This window comes from Apteryx mantelli, chromosome Z (assembly GCF_036417845.1).
Source record: "Apteryx mantelli isolate bAptMan1 chromosome Z, bAptMan1.hap1, whole genome shotgun sequence".
NCBI classification, from domain to species: Eukaryota; Metazoa; Chordata; class Aves; order Apterygiformes; family Apterygidae; genus Apteryx; species Apteryx mantelli.
Window position 1 is genome coordinate 68126234 of NC_090020.1, and position 24368 is coordinate 68150601.

At 40.9% G+C, this 24368-nt stretch overlaps 2 protein-coding genes across 6 annotated transcripts in view; one reads left to right on the top strand and one right to left on the bottom strand.

Annotated features, from left to right (window-relative positions):
• The window catches only part of LOC106490859 (uncharacterized), a 43404-nt gene extending 35862 nt beyond the window's left edge, over positions 1–7542 (bottom strand). For 2 of the 3 annotated variants that reach the window (XR_010886877.1, XM_067315676.1), the window contains exons 1-2: positions 7364–7542; positions 4783–4835 (exon numbers count right to left, since the gene is read on the bottom strand). The gene's annotated coding sequence lies outside the window, so the exon portion shown is untranslated. Of the gene's footprint in view, positions 1–4782; positions 4836–7032; positions 7086–7363 lie in introns of those variants that run through there. The other variant, XR_010886878.1, reaches the window with a different exon arrangement.
• A 430-nt stretch (positions 7543–7972) lies between these two features.
• The window catches only part of ARL15 (ADP ribosylation factor like GTPase 15), a 234102-nt gene continuing 217706 nt past the window's right edge, over positions 7973–24368 (top strand). For 2 of the 3 annotated variants that reach the window (XM_067315688.1, XM_067315691.1), the window contains exons 1-3: positions 21738–21843; positions 22699–22790; positions 23455–23511. In XM_067315688.1, coding sequence (XP_067171789.1) covers positions 23458–23511 — 54 coding nt within the window. In that variant the 5' untranslated portion in view covers positions 21738–21843; positions 22699–22790; positions 23455–23457. Of the gene's footprint in view, positions 8039–21737; positions 21844–22698; positions 22791–23454; positions 23512–24368 lie in introns of those variants that run through there. The other variant, XM_067315690.1, reaches the window with a different exon arrangement.

Genomic DNA, 24368 nt, shown 5'->3' on the forward strand with positions numbered 1-24368 from the left:
TTGCCCTTTCTATTGCTTTGAGATTTCATATTTCTTCTCATCAATCCAGATGCACCATTATTGAATCCTGCTCTTTTACAGTGAAGAGAAGGACTAGGAACAGCTATACAAATGTTACAAGTCTGCACACAGCTTTATTTGAGGCACCACATTCCTCTCTTTTTGACAGGAAACCTGGGGGGAGAGGGGGGCGGAGGCTGTTATTTTTTGAGCATGATGCAAGCGTTGTGTAGGTCATCAGGTATATTGTCTTTTACTAGTACAATGGCACTTTTCATACTTTCACAAGACTATGGTTTGAATAGTTCTGTTAAACAATCTGAAGACTTTTGTAAGACCAAATAAGATGATGAAGGCCCTAAGAGCCTGATCCAGAAACAGTCAGTGCTGTAGCCTGAAAGATACAAAGTATTTTCTCTCTGATGTTCTTAATGGTAAACGTGGAACACAAGTGTACTACTGGCCTAACAGACTTCTCACCACATTGGCCAAATCAAATAAAAAGACTACAGATGAAATTTTTTAGCATGTTAAAGAAGATATTTTCATGGTAATACTAGAACAAAGTCTATAAATAAGGTTACTGTATTGCTTCCATTTATTTATTTAGTAAAAAGGTAAAACAATCTGAACAAAAAAAGGGAGAGAGAAACATTTGAATACCCTGTAAACAATCTTCATACTAGAAACAAATCTATAACAAACCTTAATCTGAACTGTAATCCGCATAAAAATTACCAGACTGAGGGCACAAAAATCCAAAGGTTTGGGTCATCCCAGAAGGGCAAACATTATGTGGAAAGGGACTAGAATTATTGTTGTTTGCCTCCTCATCTGTTCTCAGCAGGCACATGAAGGTACAACTTCTGGTCCATCTACTGAAGATATTTACACAGTGTCCAAAACAGTAGAGGTTTAGAAGAGTAGCTTGCAACCATTTTTTTTAATCTGCATAGCACCTTGCTATAGGAAAATGCTATTTTATATATTTTTTCAAAAAAGAAACCAAGCAAAGAAAAGTCATACACTTTGTCAAGTTTGTACAAGAAGAAACTGAACAAAGAAGTAAATCTCAGGTTTCCAAATTCCACAGTTTGTTAAGCACAGAACCCCTGCTACCAAGGGGATATTCACTGTCTCTGCTCACTTAGCCCTCAAACTCAGTTAATAATTCAAACAGAGTTGCCAAATTAAAATTAGGACACTGTTAACTACTCCAGCTGTTAACTACTCCAAAGAGTCCAACTGCTGTGGACTTTTTCATGGCCTTCCATTGAAGAACCATCAAATGAAAAGTGAGTCTACAATACTACCAACTTGTGCAACTTGATGACTTAGAAATGAAAAAACATCATATGTAATTGCCAGTCTACATAGCAGTACAATCTATTTACTGATCTATTCAAATTTCTATACGTGAATCTTCTCACATTACTTTATTAACAGTAACATTTTTGGGGTGCAGGGAACAATAAATAATAAATTATGTAAAATCAACTGCAATATTACTGTTACTTTATTGATATCCCCTAGGCTTAAAATCTTCATTGTTCATTGAAATTACACTAGATTTACATCAGTGCAACTACAGTTAGAACCTGTTTCTACTTTTGACCTTTGGTCACCATTAGCCTTTGCTTTTAGACTTCCTATTTATTTTGCTAATAAGATTACCTAAAAGGCAGAAAATCTTTTCAGGAAACAAGAAAAGTGAGGATAACAGGCAAAAAATCCTTTCTAAACATTCTTGCTTTCTTTCATAACCATGTGTTCCTCTGCAGAACAAATACCTAACTGTAGCACAGTCAGCGACCATAATGCCAGAAGGTAACAAGGCACTAGGGCACAGAGAAAAAGGAAGAGGAGATTTTTGATTGAGAGGTCTTACTTCTCCTATAGCGCTCATTTACTTTGTCCCTAGTTATCTCTGCATGCTGACATTTGTCAGTAAGTCAGATAAAGAGCTGCAAATCGCTTTGAGTTTTATTTACTCAGAGCTGTTTCTCCCTTCCCCGGTGACATTTACATAAGCTTATTTAACAGCAGGATCTAAGTCACTTATTGAAATTAGAGCTGCAAATCCCAGTACTGACTGCTGTTGGCCTCTATATAATACTCAAACTCTCCTTAACAAAACAAAACAACCCCCCCCCCCCCATTTCTATGTCCAGTTCTTCCTTTCTCTATTTTCCTGCTCTTCTGGATTTTTCTAGGATATTATTTTGGTGACAGCTGGCCACACACATCTACTGTTAAAATTTGTATTTTGGAACTTATTACCATCAGAATATGCATATCTTTTCTTCAGCAGTTTTGAAGCTGGTGAACCTCAGTATTCCTTTAACTAATTTTACTTTGTAACTTTAGCTTCTTGTCTGTTACATCAGTGAAGTAGGAGACTTTTATCACATCATTTGTCTTTCTGAACTAACCACAGTTTGTATCTTTCAAGGTGTTTGACTCTAAACTTCTAGCTGCACCAAACAAAGCATTTTGTAGCATTGGTAGTGTTTTCATAACTGATTAAGTATCCTGAGTCAGTAATCCATATTTTTATGTGATGTTTTTCTTTAGAGACATTTATTCTTCCAGAGTAAGGATATGGTATTAACATGAAGCTACACATCTTGTAATGTGTACATATGTTGTAATGCTTTGCTTTCCTGTTGCTAACTATCCTGTGACTTGCAAAGATGAGGAACATTTGTGTATCCCCTGTACAACAGACTTATATCATGGAGATGTAAATGTACAAATATAAAACAGTATGAGTAAGCTAGTTTCTTTCAGTACTTTCACAGATATTGAATGCTTTAGCTTTGCTTCTTTATTAGAAAAGCAGAGCAATATTTATTCTGTAATTCAGCTTCTTAAACAGAACTCTCTGGGCACCTTACATCAGTAAAAATTAAGGATTAATAAAACTACCTACTTGCTAATAAACAGAAATCAGTTGCCTTTTACCTAAGATTATTAAAAGATAAGACAGTTGGGGAGGCGGTGAAGAAACAAACACACCATCCACTTTGTTCTCTTAATGAATGAAATTATCCCTAACGTGGTAAAGTGGTTTAGACTCAGTTGCTGATATACTGCTAAGTCTCTGCTTTAGGGTACCTCTAATAAAACATCTGGTGTTCAAGTCATCCAAATCATGATGCAGGAACACTGGTCATACTGTTCCTGTGTACCACTTTTGTTGAATGAATAGTACTACTTTTTACAGCTCTTCTATTCAAGTATTATCTTTGCCTGAATCTGTTTAACTACTGAAATCAGAAATTAAAGTGGTATGACTATAAGATATACTAGTGTATACCTGTCCCTCAAGTTACTTTCCAAGATGATGCTTGCTGGACAACTGGTATCTATATGGCTGACTCTGCAGTTTTGAAAAACATCTGTTAATTCTGTTCAGGTATGTTTGGAAGTATGCATATCTATTGGTATCATCACTGCTTTATGTTTTAAATTCCCATTTCTCCAGCATCTACTAATGAACAATCTTCTCTTCAGAATATGTTGACTGCTAGCGCTGTAAAACCTTGAGTTTAGCAGGTTAAAATGTTCAAACTCATTAAATTGCATTGATGTAAACAATAGATGATTAAATGATGTGCTCAGCACTTTTCAGGGTCAAACCCCAGTTATGAACATTTCTAGATGGATTAATTTTCATACAAGCTTTCTGGTCTTATATGACAAGAAATATTTTTTGTCACAGGGTTCAACTAAACACACACTTGTGCTTCTGTGAAGATGTTCACCTCTCTTTTTGGAAGCAGAGTTATTACCTAATAGCTGCGATGTGAGGTTTTGCTCTGTTAGAAAACTTTGATCTTTTCACTTCTATCTTGATACATTATTTCCTGCTGACAGCTTCTTTGTGAAGATAGCTAGCACCTCATTTGTTATATATTTCAATATAAAATCCAACTTCTTTCTAGATGGAAGAAGTCCTATAGGACTTGCCAGTGATTATTATGCTGCTGAGGTTTTTCTATGTAGGCTAGAAGGCAGCTGTGTTTCAGCACTTGTATTCTGCTTACGTTATGCTATTGTTCAATGATAATCTTTGTTTTATGTCACAGAATGAATGAACCATAAGGCTACATAATAAACAAATAATCTTTTGTTTACAATGAACACAATGACTAATATATGTGTCTAGACTTAGCCTCTCTCTTGATCAAATTTGTGTGATCTGCAGTGTATACGAGAAAATTTTTCTTATTTTGTAAACTGATGCTCTATTCAGCTCATGAACACTTGTTTATAAGTTAGAAAGAAAATTACACATATAAAACTGTCATTTGGGAATGAGCATTTTTCTTGCATGTATAAAAACATCACATCTTCATAAACAGATTTAAGATACTAGAATCATACAAAACAGAGAGGTCTTCCAGTCCATTCTCTCCAAGCCAGAATCAATGCTAACCAAACCATTCCTGAGAAATGTTTATCTAACCCATGTCTGCTCATGGAAATTCTACTACTTCTGGTAGTGATCTCTTTCAGTGCTTGATTAGCCTTACCATTAAAGTGTCTTCCAGTATCTGATCTAATCTGCCCTGCTGCAATGCAAGCCAATCACTCTGTTTCCCATCGCCATGTCCTCTTCACAGCAACTTTTTACATATGGATTCTATTTTCCCCCTCTACTGGCTCTAGAAGAAGGAATTGCCAGCCCTTTCCCATTACTGATGGAAGAAAAACTTTCCACTTTTCCAAAATCTCTGCTTGTTCTTGATGGTCTCCTTTAGATTCTCTTCAACTCACCCTTGAGAGTAGTGTCCAAAGGCAGCGATTCTTAGAGTGATGTATTACTGCTTCTAAAAAGAAGAAAAAGGGTATTAAGGATTCAGGGGAAATCACTGCAAAATGTAATAAATAAATAAATCACACACTATGACAGAAGTAGAAAGATAAAAATCTGAGTTTCTGGCAGCTCTTGTTACATTATTGAGAGGCATAGCTTAGCCACCTTTGTTCACCTTGTAGTTCCCAATGTTGAAAGAGCATCTCGTGATCAGCAGAAAGTTGCCAGCAATGGCTGCTGCTAAGAGAAAAACAGTCAGAGCACTGAATAGCAGGAAAGGCCAAGCCTGTATCCCTTCTTTCAGCCCATAGCTATTAAAATGCTAAAATTAGCACATATCTGAATGGTTCAAAGTAAACAATTTCATTTGTGCTCATCTAAATTGAATTTAATCTGGTATGTCTGCTGTATTTGACACTGATTTCCAAAGTAAAGTTATGAAGGTCAAAGGAAACAAGTTTTTGCATACTGGATATATGAGGAAAATGAATTATCTATTGACAAGGACTGCCTGCCTTTTGGGAGGGGCCTTACCAGCACTCTCTGAAATTGACTGAATGCTGTAACTTAGCTTGTTTGCAAAAGACCTTAATTCATTGTAAAATCAGAGTAACAACCACCTGCAAAGTTTATTAGATCTAAGCCAAATACTTACTTTATATCCTAATGAATATGTATTCTTATTTACTCTTGAACCCTCATTCACTCTTTCTTTCTTCTTTGCTCCTTACCTGTTTTTGCAATACTTTATATTACACTGTGGGTCTTTTTTTTTTTAAATCACCTCACTTGATATTCTCTTTCTGGATTTCATATCCCCAGTCATACTGAAAAAAAAAGTCCCCTCTCCTTCCTCCAGCAAGATAGTTGGTATTGTTAATGAAGGCTGTGGAAAAGCCTACGGGTCAGATGTCAGCTTCCATTACAAGATACTAGTCTTGCTTTTGCAAGTGGTTGGGGGAATTCTGCTATGTGATAAAGATGATAAATGTCTTACCTTTCTATATCAAATTTTTCAGAAGAAAGTTTACTCAAAGATTCAGTTGAATGTAAGTTAGTTACTTTGGCCCCTCTAGTCAAAAGTTTGTTTCTGCTGAGGTTAATTACAAAACTCCTGTCTGTATGCATCAGGAATATTTTTTGCAATTTTGATTACTCTTTACACTGCATAAAGGTGCCCAGTGTTTTCAGGATGTTCTGGTAATGATGAACAACCAAGTCTCACACTAGTTTTGAAAGGGTAAAGGTCTTTCTCTGCTCTATACCACCCCTTTCTAAAGAACAGGCCACAATATAAAGCCTGTAGACACCAAAAATGTTACTGCTTGAGTTAAAAATTGTGGTTCCTGAAATACGTGCCCCACTTTTGCCAAACACTAGAGGTACATAAAAACCAAAGATGTGCATTTTGAACATTAAAATTCACAGGTGCCTACAGTTCTACTTCTGGCATCCTCAAAAAGGAATACTTTGGTTTTACTAATATTATAAATGACTCAGCCTTAAGCCATATATAACAAACACTGTCCAAAGATTTGGCATCCCCTTTTCTATCTGGCCTGATGGCCTTGAGTGTCCTCTTAGAACAACTATTCTTGCGTGCCTGAAGATTTAGGCTTAGCTCAAAATACAGCTATACTTTCTTTCACTTGACAGCTAGAGGTTGTGAATTCACACCCACTCCTCTATCCACAGAAGAGGCTCATCCATGTGAAGTGGTTCAAAACCTCATCTTTCATCTACCGCAGGAACACCCTGTGGGAACACCAGGTAACAGACTGGCCTAGGCAGAGGCCACGTTCTCTCTCCTGAACTGTCAATCTCTAAGTAATAACCAGGATTCACTGGGCCACAGGACCTTTTGTTGAACCTAGGCAGTCTCCCTACTTCAAAATGTCAGATAAATGCCCAGATTACTACAGCCACTTGTTCTCTCTGTGGATCCGTTAGTCTTTGGAGCCTGCTTTGATTTTAAAAGTTAGGGTATAGCGTTTATGTCCAGGAGGATTCACAGGCTTCTGTATTTTCCATTTTGAGGCAACTACATTTTCCTACGGATTATACAGAGAAACAAGATACCCAGGATGGAGCTGCTGTATACCACCAAATCCACAGCGAAGTACTTACGGCCTCGCCTGCCTCGTGCCTACTGCAGCAGACCACCTGCTCCTGCACATTCGTACAGGCGAAGTTACGATGGATGGACGCACCAGCACCAAGTAACTGCGCCTGCACAGCTTCCTCCGGTTCGCCCAGAAGCTTCCAGGTAGATAACACCTGAAAATGGGGGAGAGGAAAAGCAGTGTCGCCGCTGCCCGTTACAGAGAGCCAGGCGGTAGCTGCGAGACACTCATCCTTCAACAAGGCCCGTTTGGTGGAGGGGAAGCGAGGGCAAAACCGCGCCCGGCATATCAACACCCTCATTAAAACCGAGGAGCCTGGTAACTACAACATTTATTAACGTAACGTGCAAGCAGCCTCGGCCAGAGGAAGCCACCCGGGCAGGCGAGGCAGAGCAGGGCTGAGGCGAGCACCACCTACCTCCTCGGCTCCGCACGCGCCGCCGTAACGGTCGCCTGGCGCCACCTCCCCGTCCCTTCCCAGGGCCGCGGCCGCCTCCGGGCTGGCCGCCTCCGCCGCCCACGGGCCCCGGCGGCGCCCCCGCCGCAGGTGCGGGCCTCGGCGAGGGGGCGCCGTCGAGGGGGCGGGGTAGGGTGCGGGGGGAGGCGGGGTGTGCGTACGCCTTTAAGAGTGTCCTCCGCGCGCCCCACGTGTGCGATCAGCTGACGGTGACGTCGCGCGGGGGGGGGGCAGGGCGGCGCTGCCCGTCGCCGAGGCCGGGGCGCTGCGGGCGCCGCGCTGGGGTTGGTTGCGCCGCGGCCGCCCGGCACGAGCCCCGCCGCCTCGCGCCCCTCCCCCGCCCCGCCCGCCCGCCCGCGCGCGGGGCCGCTGCGGCGCGGTGCGGTGCGGTGCGGCGCGGCGAGCGCCTCTGACAGCGCGGCCGGGGCAGCGCCGCGCCCCCAGCCCCTCCAGCGTCGCCGCGGCTCGCCCGCCTGCCCCGTGCGCCCGGCGGCGGCCGAGCCCCCCACCCCCGGCCGCGCACCTTGCGCCGCGCCCCCTCGCCGAGGCGCCGGGGACGGAGCGGCGCGGCGGGCGGGCGGCGGCAGCCCCGCGGAGCTGCGCGGCGCCCGCGCCGCCCGGTACATGGATTACCTGGTAGGTCCCGGCGCGGCGCGGCCCCGCGGGCATCGGCGCCGGTCGGCGGGGCGGGCGGGCCGCGGCGGCCGCCGAGGGCAGCTGCGCCGGCGGCGGCTATTAAAGGGCGATAAAGCGGCGCGGCGCTGCTGCGGGGTGCTGCCGCCCCGCTCATTTGGTTGCTATTAGGCTGCCGGAGTCGCGACCTCGGTCGCTGTTTTTTTCCTAAATGCATTAGCGCAGGGCATGCTTGAATGAGCTAAAGTGTAACCGCGGGCGCGAGCAGGCTGCGCCCGGGCAGCGCGGCGTTCAGCAGCAGCGTTTATGGCTCCTTAATGAGCGTTGCCTTGATTCGTCCGCGCGAGATCGTATCGCCGGCGGTGCGGCAGGCTGCGGTCGCGGTGCTCGGGCTCTGCCGCCGGGGAACGAGCTCTGGGGCTCTGCGGAGTGACAAGTCCTCGCTTTAACTTTAGCGCGGTGCTGGCCTACCTGATCTCTTTACTATAGAAATGGGATATTATAGTGGGTACACCCCATGACTCCAGTTTTGTTTCTCTCCTTTTTTTTTTTTTTTTTTCCCCTCTCTTTGAACACCAGTTTCTAAACTCTGCCCCTACTTTGTGCAGTGCTGTGAAGAGTCAGCTAGGTCAATGAGAAGCCAGGCTTTTCTGCGCGCTCATCTCTCTTCAATATCGGTGACTGGTGCAAGCAGTCAGAAGCTATTTGGGGTCAGAAACTAGAATCAGCCTTTTTGTTGCTCTCACATGAGGCATGCGTGGCTGTAGGCTTTCAAGAGAGGCTCTTTGGCCAGTCAACAAAATCTCCGGGGATGCTCTTTCTAAAGATTTGCGTTGTGGGTTTGCCGTATCGAGGTGAGAGCTGTGTGCAGTGGCTGACTTCTCTGATGATAAAATCAATGAAGTCAGAAATATATTAAATATTTATTTAAACATTATTCTTCTGTGAGCATAGCTTAGATTTATTTTGGGGGTATTGTGCTTATATCCAAAAGTCTGTTTGGCTTTCCTTCCTGAGAGAGAGTCTGTCAGTCCTGTGTGGTTGAAACGGCAGGTAAGCTTCTCTTTAAGACCTAGTTAATGAAATACTGATAATAAACTTGCTATGTACTAAGTGCAGCGTCTTGAGAGCCTGGAGCTGTTCCTTAGATTTTTTTTTCCTTTATAAACTGATATCCAGATGAAACTGGCCATCTTGTGTACTTCTTGAAATGCTTACATTAACCTTTGTGACTGCTACAGGCTGTTGCATTGAAGGCCAACCAGTCAGAGAACAATAAATTTAATAAGCCTTGAAAACTGAGGGCATGTTTTCATATTAACTAAGGGGGGGAGGTTAAATATCTCTACTTCTTTAAAATTCTTTTTGTCCTTTCTTACTCCTTTACCCTTTTTATCTTGTTTCTTTTCTTGCCACTTTTACTTTTTCCTTTGTCCTTTTGTCTTACTCCTTTTTTCTTACTTTCCTTACTCTTACTCCTTTGCTCTTTCCTGTTTTTTCACCTTTCTCTTTTGAAATCTCTAAAACTGTGAATCTTCAGCACAATGATATCCTGAGTGTTCTTGCAATTTTTGTTTAACATTTCTATTGTATCTGCAAGTATCTTTGAAATGAGACATCCTCAAGGCCTAATCTATCTCACAGTGCCTGTTATACATACAGTACTGTATGAACCGTGAAGGCATCTTATTATGTGAAGGTTGCTACAAATCAGCCAAGCTAATTTTTATAAATGATGAAAGCAAGGGCTTGGGGATTATGGCTCAAACAGGATGCTGGTCTGCTGAAGCTCTGGGGCAATCCATGATGTCAAGGTGCCTTCATTTATCACAGGCCACCATTCCTTACTAGGAAGAACATACCTGTTACACTGTGGAAGGAGTCTTTTGGGAATGCTTGTTGCATCTGTCATCAACTCTTTTATACCGAAGGAAAAAAATAGTAAAAGAAAGTTTTAATTTTTTGTGTTTGTGTATATGGAAACAAACTGTGTTTGAGAGGTCAAGTCAAGTATGTTCTCTTGCATTTGTATGAAGGTCTTCTCCTTCCAGTCTTCATCTCCACAGAATGCATGAGCTTGGCTCTCCTACCCCTTTCTCTGTTAATGGTAGTAAATGAAATATCTCTTTTTGGTAAACGACAGTCAGTTCAGGCATCTTAGAAAATGCTCTGCCCCCCCCCCCCCCAAAAAAAAAAAAAGAAAAAAAAAAAAAGAATTGATGGGGAGTTAGGCAAATCATTTTCTACAGCCCGTTTGCAGCCTGGAGGATGAAACTGTTGACACAGTTTGCTCTAAAGATGTAAAGGCCTGCTGTTATTGATGCAAGACTCACAGCTATAGTATGGACATGCAGAACAACCACCTCCTTTTTCTTTACATAAGAGCAGTAGCAAAAAGGCGTGTACATTAAGGAAGTATTATTTTTCTAAGTCTTAGGCGTTTATGGTGGGATCTTTCACCAAAACCCAAGTAGGCATCCCTTTGCTAGTTCCTCGCATTGAGCTCCTGTGTGGCAGCCTGGAGGCAGTGACGTTTTTCTCCTCTGCTTTTAATGTGAAGCAGCTAGCAGGGCAAAGGATGCAGTTGTTTCTGGCTGCAGTAGTGCCTCACCAGAGCTTTAGGTAAAGTTTTAATTAGTGGTGTGGTAAAATGAGGGCGTTCAGTGGAAGAAGGCTAGAGTAACTGTGGTGAAGTTTGCTGCAGCACAGGCTCAGGAGTCGTTCCCTCTCCACGTGGAGTCTACCTTTGGCGGTCTCTTCCCAGACTTTCACAGGAGGGTTCTTTTCCTGATATCTTGGTGCCATGCATCTTGGAGCCCTTCTTAAGCATAAAGGATTACGGTGAAAATGTCAGTACATTGGCCAGCTTATTTTTTTGATAGGCTTTTTCTTCTCCTTTAAGGAGCTAATCCCAAGAAATACTGAACGTTTGCAGCACCTGCAAATATCAGTGGGATAGTCAAGATGTTCAAAACCTGCTCAAAGCCAAGTTAGTTGTAGCCAACTCGGATCGTGGTCTGTTGTCCTGAAGTTTATCTATGAGGATGGATATATAGAATCTATACAGAACCTCTCCCACTCCATTGTGATCCATGACTTTTGGCTAAGACCATTTGATCTTTGAAATACTAGTGCTAATATTAGAAGAGTACCTTTTGTGGTGTTATGGTCTGGTTTTGCATTGCAATAGAATGGTAGAAGTGGTCTCTATATCTTGAATAACTAGAAGAGGCTTTTGGGGCTGATCTTAGCTTTATTTTTATATTGGGATAGCTACTTACAGTGTTAAGTGCATAGTGGTTTTTAACAGCATAGCTAAGCCTGTTTCAGCCTCTAGAAAAGAATCTAACTGTACTCATATAGAGGCACCTTTTACTTATAGCTTATTCCCCTTTCTATATTGCACTCCTTTAAAACATACCATAACATAGCTGCATGAATACAGAGTAGTATGTTTTTTGTGAATACATAATCCTGTGGTGTATCTACAACAATATTCTGCTTCTTTCTGCATTATATCTGGAAGGATTATAGTGTGTATATAGACTTGCACTGGCTGGCCTATGTTCAGTAGACTATGCTTAATTTAGGGAAATTACAGCATGATGCATCTTGTGAAGAGCATGGCACGTGACCAGTCTTACAGTTTTTACTTGGAAAACTTGTGGGGAAACAATGGCAGTGCTTTGATTTCTATCTGTGATACTTGCAATGCAAATTTTAAGCTGCTGAGTAGGCTTTCACAATATACTTCTGCAATGGCATCCTCTGCGCTAGATACATATCTTACACTAAACAGTTGCATGTATCAATCTGATCTGTGTAGATCTGTTGGAAGGTACTTGAAAGGATGATAGAGAAATTTGAATCGGTGTGACTTCACAAAAAGAAAAAAGAAATGAATCTATATTGGCTTGAGAGTTTGTAAAAAAAATAAATTTGGTAACCTGTTTCATTTTGTATTTTTAGCATTTTTAATAGGCTAACATGTAACTATTAAATTATTCTTAAATTGTATCATATATTAGCTGGTGTCTTATTCACATATATAAAAGTTTCTTGGGCAAAGCCCCATATAATGAGGAGTATATCTCAACCTGAAGCTGAAGATAACACTTCTTGCATGGACAACCTCATCAACTAGTGATATTTCCCATGCTCAAAGCTAAGCAGGAATGTAAGTGTTGCAAAGTCAAGAGATCACACGTTCTTCTTAGAGGAGTAGTATCTTTGTTGCTTGGATTGGGATTTTTTTTTAATATAGTTTTGTACATTTACTAGCTGTTACGAACTATTTTATTTATGTATACTTGCACACAGAAGCTAAAATTTGGATGGATTATGGAGAAATCAAACTAAACTTTCACATTTTAGACTAATAGGCCTTGAAGTGATTTCCTCTTGATGGTCTTGATGCAAGTTCTGTATAGTTGGGGTTCAGGCAAGGCGTTTCAGAAAGCTGCATATATCAAACAGTGTTTTTTTTTTTTTTTTTTTTTTTTAAAAAGCGGATGCTATTAATACGGGGGAAACAGGTTTCTGAGAAACTTTTCTGTCCTGGAAAACCTACTTTTAAGACCTTCCCTTTTATTTAATTGGACCCAAAGATGAGTTTGACTTGGAAAGTGGTAATAAAGATTGATCAAGATCACTTAATAGTTCTGATCTGTTTTGGATGCTGTCTTATCATCACCATTGCCTGTTCCATTGTTTGGCCTCTGCAGACCATGGCAAATATTTTTATGCTACAAATGGCATTATCAAAGCATCTGTTTCAAGGTTAGAATTTTTCTTCACTGAAACTTCATAAACCAGTGTTCTTTGAATAAGGGGGCGATGGGGAGAATTCCACAGTAGAAACTCTGGGTTTTTCCTTCCGGGCACATATAGGTGTTTTATCAATCACCTACAACATTAGCAAAAATGTGTGCAGCCTTGCCCTCTTTGATAAACTTCTCTCTCATCGTATGTGTGTGTCTTTTTTTTTTTGTTTGTTTGTTTTTGTTTTGGTCATGTAGCTATAAGAACTATTGGGCTGTCTCAGAGTCTCTAGTCCTTGTTCTATTAGAGATAGCATCCCTCAGTTTGGGAAGCTGGTTAGGCACAAGGATGAGGGGTCTGACAGTTCTTTCAAGATAAAGATATAGCTTAATGTGAGAAAGAAGGCAACTAACAGGTGTTAAATTGGTTAGTGTACAGGGTACCTGCATCTAGACTACTGTTTGAGTCAGATGTGAACTTCTGAAGTGAATCTGTCATCCCTATTTATTGTACCCAGGTTTGCATTGCAGAGTGGTCGCAGATCACGTGAATTTTTTTTTTTTTTTTCCAGATTAAATCAGGTTGGAAGATGCATTCAACCAATGGGTAGTCAGCCTGCAGGATCAGATCAGAACTAGCCTGAAATAAAGTCCCTGAAGGTACATAGTGTGAATACTTGGTCTTCGGTACCAGCTGCTATTATGCTGTACTACTAATGTAGTAGTTGCTAATGTAGACATAGTCAGGGTCACCTTTTCTGGAACTGAGAATGCTGCTTTTTCTGAATACTTGCTGCACCAGCATAGCAGCAAATGTAGAAAGATGCTAAAAACAAATTTCTGAGACCTAAACCAAAGCAGTTGTAGGTAGGTTCCTGTTGGTATTTCAGCATAGCATTCAAATCTAAATCAACTGGGAACGGCAAATGGAGTTAATTCTGGGAAGCAATCTCCCCTGAATGAGCATGCTTCTGTTTTAAGTAAGTATGAGAGTTCAAGAACCTGGTTTGGCTGAAGATCTGAAAGAGAGGTGCTCTTAAAAACAAATCTGCCTCCTTAGTAGAATCTACTTAGCCAGTATTGCAGGGAGTATTTGCTGAATGAAAGATGTTATCAGCTGTATAGAATGGGCAATAAAATTATTGGTGACTTAATGTAGTGGAACTTAATCGCCCATCTGAAAAATATGAGTGAGTAGAAGAGAAGCAAAATTCCTTTGCAGGAGATGATAAGAGTGAAACCTTCTATTAGTTCATCCTGCAATAGGAAGCAGTATTGAATTCCCCAGGTAAACTTTTGATTCCAAGGTGGCTGTTACAAACACTAAAACTTGATATAGCTTCCTGGAGAAAACAAAAGAATGCCTTAATGCGATTATAACTTCCATGAGAAGATTCTGTGAAATCACGTGAGTATTGCAGCTCCAGAAATTTTGTCTTTTCAGAGGCACTCAGTGAAGGAACAAGTGAATTAGCACTCTTAAAATCAAATTACTTTGCCTCCTCTGTGATGAGGGCTTCATTGGAATAGTAGATGCTATTACATCAAAAATGTGTTTTTGTTTCTGAAAATGTGCTAGTCTGTTGCAAATAGCCCTATTTAGTCTTGTGAATTATTCCCAAGGTTCAATATGAGTTAGGCCCCATGTTGCTCTGCAGTATGCTCCTCCTAAATTCTTCAGTCAGAGCTCCTAGCTTGAGGCAGCATGGTGATGAATTTCACAAAAGGTTAGAAATGCAAGCTTTTAATAAGTGAGAAAATCTGCATCTAAAGGGCAACATATTCCTCCTAATATTCAGTGCTGACTACTATCTTTGGTTTTCAGTATCATCAGCTCATCTATTTTAATATTGCCAGCTTGTGATGCTTATTCTCATAAAACCTGCATGCTGAAGTTATACGATTATGTGAGGATATCAGCTTTTACTTAACAGAATAAGCATTTTTAGGGACCTCATAGCTTCAAACTTAGAAGCATGAATGTGGGCCCCTACAGCTGTAAAGCCGTAAGGAAAAAATGTAAGTGGTATTTAAAATCCTGTGTTTGAGTGTTGGCTCATAATACTTTGGTGTGTGATAGTTTTGCTTTTTTTACTTTGTGTGCAACAAAACTTTCTGAAATGCAAACTGTCTTACTGTATAAAAGTCTTTGGGGACATAAATAAGAGGGTATTTGCAGCTGCATAAGCAATTGGCTCATCTCATACTGGATTTCTTCAGAGTACAGAACTTTTCTTTTGGCTCACTGGCAGTCTGGTGAGGTGATTTTATTAGTTGCCAACTCAAAGATGTAAGTAGCTTCCTGCTCTCTGAGGAAGAGACAGAAAGCAGGAAGTCTATCTGACAAGTCCTCTTATGTTTAGACACAGTCCTGCCCTACAGCTTTGTTGCTTATAAGGGCAAACAGCAGGAAGAACGTGAATGTTTATATAATGCTTTGTTTTTATGGTGTATGTTTTTGGGAAAGGAGTAGAAGAGAAGAATTGTTCACAGGACCATGTTAGCTTTTGGCATTGGCGAGTCAAGGGAAGCAAGGTGGCATCCAAGAGCCAGTAGGAATTTTTGACATGGGGAAAGTGAGTCTGCGTGGTTTTTTTTTAATTATGACTTGGAGTTTTTGTATGAAAGAAGCATGTTTTCTACCTTTTTTTTTTTTTTTAACAGCAACTGCTGCCCAGTCTTCCATTATATGGTTTTGTCTCTAATAGGGATATAAAACTTTGGAGCAATTAAAAATGAAGTAATCTTTCTGTAAACTGTCAATAAGTTTAATAAATGAGAGTTAATAGTACTGTTGTGGCAGACAGTAGGAGGGAGAGGAGAATGCAGAGATTACAAGGGAATTTCATGCTCATGTCTGGTGGTATAAACTGTATACACTGTGGAGGGGCTGATGCAGAGTGCATATTGAACCTGGGAAAAATCCATACTCCCTTCTTTTGTTGCTGGTGATAAAATGGCAGATGAAATTCAGTGATTTAATGCAAAGTTATATATATTTATAGTAGAAAGAATATGCCTTCTATATGGAATATGTCTTCTATACAGATGCACTGATAGGTTCTAAAATACCACCAGCACTCAGGAGGGTGAAAGAGGACCCTTACCTCACCACTGACAGCTATCAAGGAGGCATCTAGAGTGTTGGATGCTATTAGGAAAGAAAAAGAAGGAAAATGCCATTTTGTTAGTGCTTATATGCAAGGTTCACTCTCATCTTAAACGTTGCATTTCTGGTTGCATCATCTCGGAAAGAATATCATAAAACCAAAGAAGATGTAGAGAAGGATGACATGGCAATCAAAAGAAAATAATTGCTTTCATACAAAGAGGGATGAAGTAGTTGTAGCCCTTTAGTCTGAAGAAGGAGCCAACTGAATGGTGTGAGGAAAGGGATGTTACAGAGGTCTGTGAAATGAAGAGAAAGTGAATAGGCAAGAAGTCATTTCTCCCAATAAAAGAACTTGATGGCACTTGATTGCATGTAAAATCATGCAGAAATTGCTTTTTCCCAGCGTTGTGGGTCTTGTTGTGCAGTAATGTTAGGTAGACCAAAATGAGTAGACTCTGAATTTGTACAGTCTCTTGGAAAACAAGTCCATTAGGGCATATTAAACATGAGGTTCAGATGTGAGTGCAGCCTTGTGGAGATCCTGAAGATGTGATTCCTGGAACCTGTGAAGGATGTATCAGTGAAAGATGGTTCCCTGTGTGCCCTGGTGCTTATGCTATGCGCTAAGCATCTCCATCCCTCATTGTGGAGGGAAGAGCAAGATTTAGTTCCTGGATAGGATATTGCTCTTAGAAAACAGATATTCTGTGTGGTGTCCAGGAACGCTCCCCGGTATAGGTAGAATTGGATTGATTACACAGGAGTTGAAACTTTGGATTCGGAGGGATTTAGGAAAATACTTCATCTGCTCCAGGGACGTATAGCTAAAGTGTTCCTTCTGCTTGGAGGTGCTGCCCAGACATGTGAACAGGGGCTATTGGCTTTCCAACGCTTGTATCGTAACCAATTTATGACTTGATCTAAGGCCCCCAATATTGACTGAACCTGAAACTGAACTGACAGCCTGTGTAGAGTGCAGAGTAATGATGTTGTCTCCTCTACTAGGGCTTTATTCTTGCCTAGAAACTTCCTTAGTTTCAGGTTTCAGCAAGACAAGAAGAAAAAAGTCCAGAATTTTTAAGAAATGTCTGTGTTGTTCTTGCAACTATTAATTTTGTGTTGCTAATCTGCATCTTTCGCTGTACGAACCATTGCAGCCTTGGAAACTGTCATGGAAAAACATTCTAGTGAGAATATTGGCTGAAAGAGGGGAGAGCATTGTTCTCTAGTGCATCCACTTGATTACTTTTTATGATGACAAGAGAGTTCTTGGAACCACTCCTATTTCCTGTTCAGATATCATTGGCTTTCCATCAGCATCAGCTTTCCACTAGTCTCTAAACTCAAATTTCTTTTTGTAATGATTATATTCATGAAGCCTGGTATTCTAAAAATCTAATTAGGCAGCATTAAAGGGCAATATGAAAAATCTTCTGTATGTCCTTTATCCCTAAAGAACTGTATTAAAAGAGAATTTCAGGAGTTTAAATCAGAAATGTTATTAATGGAATGTGCTAAAGGGTTATGTCATCTTGTGCAGAAAGAGGACTGTTCAAGGTACTACTTGGAATTCAGCACACAGGCTTTGCAAACAGCAATCTTGGTCAAAGTTCTTGCCACCCCTCTTGTGGTATAGTTGTGTGTGCTTTCAGGTGTTTACCCACTATTCTTCAAAACATGTGAACTCTGAGAATTTTTCTGGCTTTTTTTTTTTTTTAACATAAATGAGTAGGAGGACATCTCAATCTTCATCTTGGTAAAGCAGCACATGACCATAAAAAAACTCTTCCTTTTCTCATATTGCTTTCTGTGTTTTGTGGTCTTGAAACTGAATACTCCATAATTTATTTAAGATTATGGCGAGGCAAACTGAGATCAAGATGAACATTCCTGTTGGTTGGCAAAATGAGGCTACTAGTTCCTGCGGTTCTGTTAGGTGTCAAGCCTGTTGTTTCCTTTCCGAGAAGCTACCCTCAGTAGGGTCCTTTGCCCATCTGGGATCTTGAGACCAATGTTCAACCAGTGATTTCAACTGTAAGTGGTCAGTTGTGGAACATGCTCTATTTAGTCTCTTCAAGATTTGCTCTCTTGTAAATATTATGGATAGAAACCTCATTTTGTATTTATTAAATACAAAGATAGTTATTAACACAATGAATTTGTGCATTGCAAACTAATGTGTACCTGTGTCTGAGCTGTATGAGTTTTTTCTGCAACACCATATAATGAGCCTTATTTTGTACTAATATTCAGAATTAGTGGAATGCTTGAAATATGGACAGAATAAATGCTCATGGTGAATGAAAGGTTCCACAACTGCAATGCAGACATGTATTTCCAAGTCATTATGAAGTCACATTTTTACAACATATAATTAAAATAACTGAAGTTTTGGAAAATACATATCAATTGTTAGCCATGAGTTTAATTTCCAGCTGGAGAAATTGTTTGAGATGACCATTTGTCTAAGCAGAAGGTGCATATTGACAGGGATGCATGCTTCCTTTTTTGACTTACTCAACCTGAAGACTTCTCACTTTCGATATGTTAACTGGCTTCTGTTAAAAATAAGTCTTTGCAGAGTTGAATCAAACAAGGTATCTTTCTTTGTAATATTTGTAGATATATTTTTAAATTATTTTTTCTTTTACTTTCATGCTTACCATGTAAAACCCTTTCAGAAAGCAACACTAAACTGTAAGTAAATAAACACAAATTCTCCAAGAGTTGTTTTATTGCCCAGTTGTGTAGTGCAAAATGAGTTACAAACTGAAGTAGTGAAAGATTACAAATATGAGGAATAAATGTCTTCATAAAGAAGTCCATATCGTGTGTTGGATGAAACCTGGGCAGTAAGGTTAGTTTTCTTTAATTCCCCATTGTAGCAGTAGATGATCACAGAATTAGTATATATGTGATAAGAGTGATAATCTGTATGATAGCCTCTAACGACCTAATTATTTAAATTAATTCCTGGTTCATCTCATTAGCTATTTTGTCCAGTGACTAAACAGAAACAATATGGGGGTTATGCCAATTTCTTTTTTTTTGGGGAGGGGGGTGTGAATACAAGTGAGAGAAGCTACTAACAGCAGCATTGGAGTTAATGAGGTTTTTTTTAAATGTGATAGGTTGCAGATAGTAGGTTTTGTCTTGGAGGCTTTGGGAAGGAGTTAGCTTAATATCTGTTGGGAAATGGATGGGGGAAGCATTCACTGATACAGTACATGATGGTAGGAAGATGAGGTAATTTTAGAAATCCTGCCCTTAATAGCTTGCTTATTAGTATATTATTATTATATCCCATGGGTGAGGGCCCTGGAAGGAAGGAGTGTTCAAGAGAGTTGGTTAATATTCAAACATCACTTCCTCCAGGCTCAAGAGCGGTGCATCCCTATGAGTAAGAAGTCAAGCAAAGGAGGCAGGAGACCTGCATGGATGAGCAAGGAGCTCCTGGCAAAACTCAACCAGAAGAAGGAAGCATACAGAAAGTGGAAAGGGAGACAGGCCACTTGGGAGGAATATAGGAATGTTGTCAGAGTATGCAGGGATGCGACGAGGAAGGCTAAGGCCCGTTTGGAATTAAATCTGGCTAGAGATGTCAAGGACAACAAGAAGGGCTTCTTCAAATACATCAGCAGCAAGAGGAAGACTAGGGAAAATGTGGGCCCTTTGCTGAATGGAGTGGGTGCCCTGGTGACGAAGGATGCAGAGAAGGCAGAGTTACTGAATGCCTTCTTTGCTTCAGTCTTTGCTGGTCAGGCCAGCCCTCAGAAACCCCAGACCCTGGAGGCAAGAGAGAAAGTCTGGAGAGAGGAAGACTTTCCCTTGGTGGAGGAGGAGTGGGTTAGAGATCATTTAAGCAAACTTGACACCCACAAATCCATGGGCCCTGATGGGATGCACCCACGAGTGCTGAGGGAGCTGGCGGATGTTATTGCTAAGCCACTCTCCATCATCTTTGAAAGGTCATGGAGAACAGGAGAGGTGCCCGAGGACTGGAAGAAAGCCAATGTCACCCCAGTCTTCAAAAAGGGCAAGAAGGAGGACCCAGGGAACTACAGGCCAGTCAGCCTCACCTCCATCCCTGGAAAGGTGATGGAGCAGCTCATCCTGGAAGCCATCTCCACGCATGTGGAGGAAAAGAAGGTGATCAGGAGTAGTCAGCATGGCTTCACCAAGGGGAAATCATGCCTAACCAATCTGATAGCCTTCTATGATGGAATGACTAGCTGGGTAGATGAGGGGAGAGCAGTGGATGTTGCCTACCTTGACTTCAGCAAGGCTTTTGGCACTGTCTCCCATAACATCCTCATGGACAAGCTCAGGAAGTGTGGGCTAGATGAGTGGACAGTGAGGTGGATTGAGAACTGGCTGAATGGCAGAGCTCAGAGGGTTGTGATCAGTGGCACAGAGTCTAGTTGGAGGCCTGTAGCTAGTGGTGTCCCCCAGGGGTCAGTACTGGGTCCAGTCTTGTTCAACTTCTTCATCAGTGACCTGGATGAAGGAACAGAGTGCACCCTCAGCATGTTTGCCGACGATACCAAACTGGGAGGAGTGGCCGATACACCAGAGGGCTGTGCTGCCATTCAAAGAGACTTGGACAGGCTGGAGAGGTGGGCAGAGAGGAACCTCATGAAGTTCAACAAAGGGAAGTGCAGGGTCCTGCACCTAGGGAGGAATAACCCCATGCACCAGTACAGGCTGGGGGTTGACCTGCTGGAAAGCAGCTCTGCTGAGAAGGACCTGGGAGTGCTGGTGGACACCAAGTTAAGTATGAGGCAGCAATGTGCCCTTGTGGCCAAGAAGGCCAATGGTATCCTGGGGTGCATTAGCAAGAGTGTTGCCAGCAGGTCGAGGGCGGTGATTCTCCCCCTCTACTCAGCCCTGGTGAGGCCCCATCTGGAGTACTGTGTCCAGTTCTGGGCTCCCCAGTACAAGAGGGATGTGGCACTACTGGAGCAAGTCCAGCGAAGGGCCACAAAGATGATTAGGGGACTGGAACATCTCTCTTATGAGGAAAGACTGAGAGAGCTGGGCCTGTTTAGCCTGGAGAAGAGAAGGCTGAGAGGAGATCTTATCAACGTGTACAAGTATCTGAAGGGAGGGTGTCGAGAGGATGGGACCAGACTCTTTTCAGTGGTGCCGAGCGACAGGATGCGAGGCAATGGGCACAAACTGAAACACAGACACTTCCATCTTAACATGAGGAAAAACTTTTTCACTGTGAGGGTGACAGAGCACTGGAACAGGTTGCCCCGAGAGGTGGTGGAGTCTCCTTCTCTGGAGATATTCAAAACCCGCCTGGGCGCAATCCTGTGCAATGTGCTCTAGGTGACCCTGCTTGAGCAGGGGGGTTGGACTAGATGATCTCCAGAGGTCCCTTCCAACCTCAGTGATTCTGTGATTCTGTGATAGTTCAAAAACATCAACAGTAGCAAACCCATCAGTGGGTGAGCAAGGTAACTATGATGCAGCTTGCTCTGTTCTGCTGAAGCAATGGTCCACAGGTATCCATTGTGGAATCTGAACTGCCACTTAGTTCCCTTATTCATAAAATATATCCAGTAAAGCCTGGATGTATTGAACAAATTTAAAACAGAAAACAATTTATAATACTGCACTTGCTTGGCTAGAATAAAAATTAATGATATATATTGGGAAGCTGTGATGGTATACTGCTGCTGCACACTTACTTTGTTTGCAACCAGAAATGATCTTTTACTTTGTATATAATGGTTGATCTTCCATTACTACAGAATTTGTTGTGAAAAATGCTGAAAATACAGATCAATGTATGTGTCATCCTGTGTTTAAGTAGGGGCTTAAATTGCTGCAGACTCAGATTAAACATTAGGAAACTTTCTAGCAGTGAGGATAATGAAGCACTGGACTATATTGCTTGGGGAAGTCATCACTGGAACCTTTGGAACAAGGTACACAAATACTGTCACGTTTAGTCTGGGTACGATTTATACCCCCAGTCCACCCCCACACTTTGGGTAATGGAAGATTTCTCAAAGTCAGTTCTACTCCTATTTTTCTATGGCTTTTTTTCTGTGGGAAAGTGGGAGCACAAGTCATAGAATTGGGTGTTTGTTCTGAAAGCTGAAAAAAAAATATGCTCGCAATTTAAATGATTCTTTTAAGCAGCATTCCCTTATTGGTAATAATATCTTAGCTTGCTTCCAGTAAGAATAGAAAATCAATCACACTGCTAAAGTTTGCTTTCAGGTTCTTGTGCTGTTCCTTTTGACATTCAGACAGTTCAGTGAGATACTGCTTGTTTTAAATTTAACAGTTACAGCAAAAGAAAAATGTTGCTGCATTTTTTTTATATATATTTTTAAAGTCATATACTTCATAAGAGCTGCTCTCCTAACTTTGTAAATCAAGATTCCAATTAACTAGATAACTCACCTGCAAATTTCTGGGGCAGGGAGGTGGGAGTAGAAAATAGAGGCAAAGAAAAAAGTTGTTTCACGGATGCTGTTTGAAGCCTGTGGTATCCCACACACATATCATAAAGTGGATCATGTGTGGATGATGTGTGAACTTGGTAAACATATGGTAAAAATGTTCCACTTAGTTGCTTTAAACTTTTGCCCACAATGAGAAAAGAATTCCTCAATTACTGTCCTGAGTAAATCATTGTAAGGCTGTTCTGTTGTGCTTGACTGTATATCAGAAATGGCAAACTTACAAAAGGTCTGTTTTGGCGGGGGGAGTTGGATTTATTTTCTGACTACTTTATGCTGTTTAAAGAAAGTCTTTCTCATCTGTTTCGTCAGAAATTCATAGTCCATCGTCAGCTTCTCTGGGTGACTGCCAGAAGACGTAGAATTGTGGCATCACAACAGATTGGAAGTTGAGCAAGTTCAGGGTAAAAACTTTTAATATGATTATTGACAGCTGCAAGACTAGATTAAATAAAATGTTCAAAACAGTTAAGAGTTCTGTTTTAAACATGAGAAATCTTAGGGAATTCAAGAAGTGCAACTTCAGAAATATAGGAGCATCAAGGGGTACGCACCATTTTGCGATATGGAGGAAGAGAACTTGAATGATGTGGGGAGAGAAGAACATAATATTTAAACATGGAAGCCTGTTTAAGTACCACTAGGAAGCCATAAAGCACGTTAATCTGACTATTAGGATGTCTCTTGTAGATTATCTTTAAACCAAAGTTGTTTAAAATAAATGGGACTGAAAGCTTGCATGCAAAATGTTAAAGTGGTATGTGGACATTTGGAGAGCACTGAGTAATTTGAGGCCTATAATGAAATACGTATTACTACTAATACTTAAGCATTAATACTTAGTAAGTGCAGTGATGCTAGCAGCTGCTTCTATACGAAAGGTAGTAAGTATCTGAATAATGTGAACTTTTATGGCATTTTTCTTACCTTGCTTAGTACAGCTTTACAGCAAAAACATAGTAGTATACCATCAGGTGTTTCTTTTGGGGGAGAGGGGAGAGGTGGGAGAATAACTTGATTTCTTAATAAGTAGAATTCTTGGTAATGTCTTTATTTTAATTTCTTTAGACTATGTCTGAATGTATCCAGCTCTCATTTGCTGTTTGTAGAATTGGCATTTACACGGTAAGCCAATGTTCTAACTAAATAAATAACTTTTGTTAGTGTTAATGCCATTTTAGTCAAAAGAAGTTATTTAGGTTTTGGGGTTCAGGATTAAATAATATAGTTAGCAGGAGGGATTTATCATATTAGTTTACGTAAACAGACTACAGCATGGTTTATCCTGTCAAAGCTTTAGTAATACAAGGGCAGAAAAAGTGTTCTCCACTCTAATTAAAAATTAAAGAAAAATTCAGCCAACTTCTTGTGATAAGGACACTTGAAACTTCTACACATCAGTCACTGAGAATTTTGGCCAATATAACTACTGAAGAGTTTGTATACATTTGCTTTTAAATATCCATGATGTTTGTGTAAAGTCATATGTTAAAACACATTAGCTATATGCAGACATTGTAGCTTTGTCTGGAGTGCCTTAATGCTATCAAATGAAACCTTCCAAACCTCAATTAAGTTATATAAAAGAAGTATGAAGGCTGCTTCAGAATCCCATGTCTTAAATATGCTAAGATTAAAAAAAAAAATTTGTTATCTTCTTTCCCACTGCTGCTCGTATTAAGGATGAGAACAGACAGATGAATGGGTCTTTTGTAGAGGCTCTTAGAGCGAGCTCTGCTTAGTGTTTCATACGCTATAGCTCAGATTATGCTTCAGATCTTGGAGCTCTTGGAGTGGGAGTGCTGCTTTCAAGAAGTCTAGCACATACCCTTTTTGAGGATATAGCCTAATAGAATGGAAAATGGTACGTGAATTCTGAATACCTGTGATGAGAACAATATACTACCAGTTACTCTTCTTTGGGGGCAGAATCCCAACCTTAAAACTTGCTTTTGTTTCTAGAATTAAGTTCTAGGCAGGAT